General features: G+C 33.8%; 1 protein-coding gene across 1 annotated transcript in view; it reads right to left on the bottom strand.

The window, feature by feature from the left end:
• LOC107699394 (SH2 domain-containing adapter protein F-like) overlaps window positions 1-4,400 on the bottom strand; it is a 21,023-nt gene extending 16,623 nt beyond the window's left edge. Inside the window, exons 1-3 of the mRNA XM_016500632.1 lie at window positions 4,379-4,400; window positions 4,055-4,267; window positions 605-715 (exon numbers count right to left, since the gene is read on the bottom strand). Of these exons, the coding sequence (XP_016356118.1) occupies window positions 605-715; window positions 4,055-4,267; window positions 4,379-4,400 (346 nt within the window). The remainder of the gene's footprint in view (window positions 1-604; window positions 716-4,054; window positions 4,268-4,378) is intronic.
• Window positions 4,401-4,501: the final 101 nt, after the last annotated feature.

Genomic DNA, 4,501 nt, shown 5'->3' with positions numbered 1-4,501 from the left:
TTAAAGTGACAGCACTTTCTTAAAGTTAATTAAACAGCAACAACACGGAAATCACTCACTGCTCTCGATTGAATAACTTTTGTAACTTTAATAAGGAATAATTTTTAATTCATACAGTTAAATATGCAATGTAGCTTTACATTTGATTACTTTATTCAATTTCTGTACCTAAAAACTGTTAGACCTACCTAAAAAACCTGAAAAGCACTGTTTATTTTATTTGTATCTTTGCTTTATTGCATTTATTTGTGCTGTTACTTGTAGTTAGATTATTTGTTCTTATTTTCTTTATTTTTATTTGACAATATAGTTTTTTCCCTAAACATAGCACATACCGAACTGTACCGAAACCGGGACTCTAAAACCGTGATACAAACCGAACCATGAGTAAGTTGAACCGTTGCACCCCTAATAGTAACTGAGCATCTGATTGGCTGAAGATTTTGAAATGATCCAATCACAGCCCATTTCTCAAATTGAAAATGGCTGTATATGTGCTAAAGATGCTTTAATGTGTCCTTCAGTCTCTCTGTCCCCCTCAGCTCATCCCGCTCTCAGTCCAGTCGTCTTTTTCCCTCCGTTCTCCCCTGAGTGTGATAATAACCACTGCTGGAGGGGTAGATGGGGGAGGAGGTGGATGGAGATGCCCCTGCACCCCTGCGGTGGTTTATCAGCCCGAGTGTGTCAGCACTGCAGGAGGACAAACCTGTCAGAGCTGAAAGGGTGAGAGAAGGAGGGAGGTTGAAGGAGAGAGGTGTCAGCGTGTGACTGATTGCAGCCCTCCATTCACAAGGCTATAGCCCCCTCCTCACCATCAGCCCCGTCTCTGCACACAAATCTCTTCACTCACACTAAAACACACAAGTGCTTTCAGCATTGCTATTCAGAGGTGGAGCTGTGCAGCTACTAGAAAATGTCCAAAAGTACAAAGATTGGACAATTGACTAGTTAATCTTAATGAAGGTCTCCATTTCCAAAACATTCATTATCCAGTCATCTATAAAACTGGCCTCAAATCAGTAGTATATTAAATAGATTCAACTTAAAACCCATTTTACTTGCAAAATGGCACGTTTCCAATCAACATATACAATAATCAACTATTTAATAATATTGAGTTTCATTTGCACCATCGAAAATTTTTTCGGCAGAACCCCTCACCTAAATCTTGCAGTTACAAGTGAACCCATTATATGGCCTTGTGGAGAAAAAATGAATTAATTCATTAATAATTTACTTCTGAATTTTTCATTTTAAGTTATGTAATTTTGTATACTTTATTTAATGCGTTTATTATTTATTTATTCCTTTAAAAATGGTAAAAATACAAACTAATACAATTAATAATTAATAAATTGGTACACTAAAAAGAGTAAATGTTTAAAAATGAGATGAGCGGCCCACAGAATGACTAAATTCTTTATTAATTTACTTTTGAATTTTTCTTAAATGATGTTAATGTGTATATTTGGGTCAAAGACGAAAAATGGTTTAAGCATAAAAACATTAAGTGTAGTACTGCTTTAAATTGTTGTTGTTTCCCCCCCCAAAATTAAAAAGTTTTCGGTTAATTGCAATTTTGTTTTTGTTTTTCTGAGCAAAAAATAAATATCATACATTTTTCCGATTTACAGATAGAGACCCACTAAAATGTCATTCAGTGTAACAATCTTGTCAGGCATATTTACAACAAAAATCAATTTATGACATATTAAAAGACTAATTACGTTCACTCCAAATACTAATTAGTTGTAATTTTACATTTTTTAAATTTGCCACTATCCTAGGTTTTGCCCATTTGTCAGTAAGAATTTTTTACTCATTTAAAACACAATAAAATTTTATATGCTCTCTTATTCTTTTATATATTTTAATATGTACACGTCAGAATAAGCATGTTGTTTGAATTTTTACATAGATATTGTGTTACACTGAATGCCAATGTAACATTATTTCAACCAAATTTTGACATTTTATTCTCCAAAAACTTATTTGAAACCTTAAAAGTAGACACTTTCCTTACATTTAATGTGCTTTCTATGGATATAAAAGTACTTTTGTAAATTTCTTTTGATGCTTAACGTCTTTGACCCATTTATTTTGTGTGTCATTATTTATATTTATTTCTCATTATTCAAAACAAATCATTAATAAATGGGTAAATACAAAAATAAAGAGTATAAGAAATAAAAATAAGTCAAAAACTTAAATTAAAATCTACACAAATGAAAAGATGGCACTCTGGAGACCAGTCACCTACAGAATGAATGAACGAATGAATGCAAGAATAATGAACTAAAATACATAAATGCATTCTTCATTCATTTACTTTTGAATATTTCTTACTTATTTTTATATTATTTTTATGTGTATGTATTTTTGTAATGTATTCATTCATTACAAAAAAAAAATGTAAAAAAAAAAATTACATTCATTATTAATAAATTGGTACAGTAAATATATTAATAAAAAAAAGATACAAGAAATAATTTTGAAAACCCTGAAATGTATGACCATTTCCTTTTGACTAGTCGGTCTTATCAGGGTCCATCAGACCAGGATCAGATGCAATTTTATAGGGGCACTCACATAATATGGAATCATGTAATATTAATTATTTTTCTTTATTTTTGTGCTACAAAAGCAGGTCGTCACATCAGCAGTTGCCACGGGCCCCTTGCGCTCACTTTCTGTCTCTCAGCTAAAAATACACAGTGCTTCTGCAGCAGTAAACCATTGCAGTTTCGATGTTGGATAGTGCTGTGCTCATGGCACTGCTGACCACTGGTTCTGCTGTACTGAAGCTCAGACATGCTGAGAAAGGCCTTAATTAATGGAAAAAAGTGTGTGTTTGTGTGTTGGAGGTGTGCGTGGTGAGCCAGGCGGGGGATGATTTATTCCAGTGTCACCTTGACCCCTGACGCAGAGATACAGCTCAATTAAACAGGATTGGCCCCACAGCACTGCTTTCATCTACTGCCCGTGAGTTCTGCAAAACACGCACACACAAGGGGCCACATTCACTGGATCCAATAACATCCATATGGAGCGCTTTTCACCTCCCTCTGCCACCAAAAACCAAAAATGTTAATGACCTAAACCAAAATGGAGTAGCATGAAGAATTGATTCCTACAGGCTGTATTGTTTCTTCTGTGGTTCCTAATTGCTGTTCTAGGCTTCTGTTTCCAAAAACACTTTAAATCATTATCCAGAGATCTATAAAACTGGCCTCAAATCAGTGGTAGATCATGAAACAGAATCAACATGAAACCGAATTCGCAATCCTTTTACTTCCATAACGTGGAGCGTTTGCAAGTGAAATACGGTATTCAACGATTTAATCAGATTGATTTTCCTTTGCTCCTTTTTCTGCCATAGGCAACAGTGAAAAATACTTCCCCACTAAATCCTTCAATTAAATCTTGCAGTTAGATTGGATGAATCCATTGGGTGGTGCTGTGGAGACGTAACATCCATATATTTAGTAATTTCTAGTAATATCTTAATTTTTTTCATTAAATTTACTTTTAAGTAACTTTTAGGCTTTTTAAAAAATATATATTTTATTTATAATTTAATTTGTATTAAAATGTAAAAATGTTATTTAAAAACAAAAAAAATGAAAGAATGAACAAATGAATTAATATATGCCTTCATTATTAATGTTCTTTTGAATAGTTCTTATTACTTTAATTATTTTACATTAATTCTTTCATTTTTATTTGTGAATTAATTAAAAAATGTAAGCAATATAAAAAATAATACAATTAATAATTAATAGGCACTGAAGATATGCTGCTCACAATTAATTCCTTTTTTTACATTTTTAAATAAATATATAATTATGCATATTTTGTTTAAAAATGTAATTTAAAAGAAAATCAGTAAGGTAAATTAATAAAAAAAACACAATAAGTAATAAACATTTCAATTAGAAATTTAATGTTAACTTTTGATGAAAAACTTAATGAAGCCTGAAGAATAGACAACTTTCGTTTTTTTCACAATTTTGACACATAAAACCAAGCAAGTTAAAGTGGCTAGTCTGTTTACCTGCAAAAGCCTTGGAGATGTGTTCCTTCTTCCACTCCCAAGGTTGGTCGTATTCATCTGCGGGCCTCTCGTCGTCCTGCGGCAGCCTGCTCTCCCTCCCCTCCTCGGGCAGATCCGGCTGCCCTGGGACGCGCTCCTCATATGGGGTGTCATAGAGCTGGACCTCCCCTCTCCCCCAACCTCCTGCTCCACCACCAGCTCTCCTCTGCAGCTCTGCAACACCAAATAAACCAGTTATAAACTTTGTTCAACCCTAATCTGGCTCTGTTCTCCAAATTTCCATTTAAGAAAAGCTGGTACTGACCCCTTAAAGGAATAGTTTACCCGAAAATGGAACTTTTCTCATCCTCAGGCCAACCAAGATGCAGATGAGTTTGTTTCTTCATCAGGTTTGGAGAAATTCAGCATTACATCACTTGCTCAGCAATGGATCCTCTGCAGTGAATG

The sequence above is a fragment of the Sinocyclocheilus anshuiensis genome, unplaced genomic scaffold, assembly GCF_001515605.1.
Source record: "Sinocyclocheilus anshuiensis isolate Anshui unplaced genomic scaffold, SAMN03320099.WGS_v1.1 scaffold766, whole genome shotgun sequence".
In the NCBI taxonomy this organism is placed as follows: Eukaryota; Metazoa; Chordata; class Actinopteri; order Cypriniformes; family Cyprinidae; genus Sinocyclocheilus; species Sinocyclocheilus anshuiensis.
The sequence above is the reverse complement of the archived record's forward strand: the minus strand, read 5'-3'. Positions and strand labels throughout refer to the sequence as shown.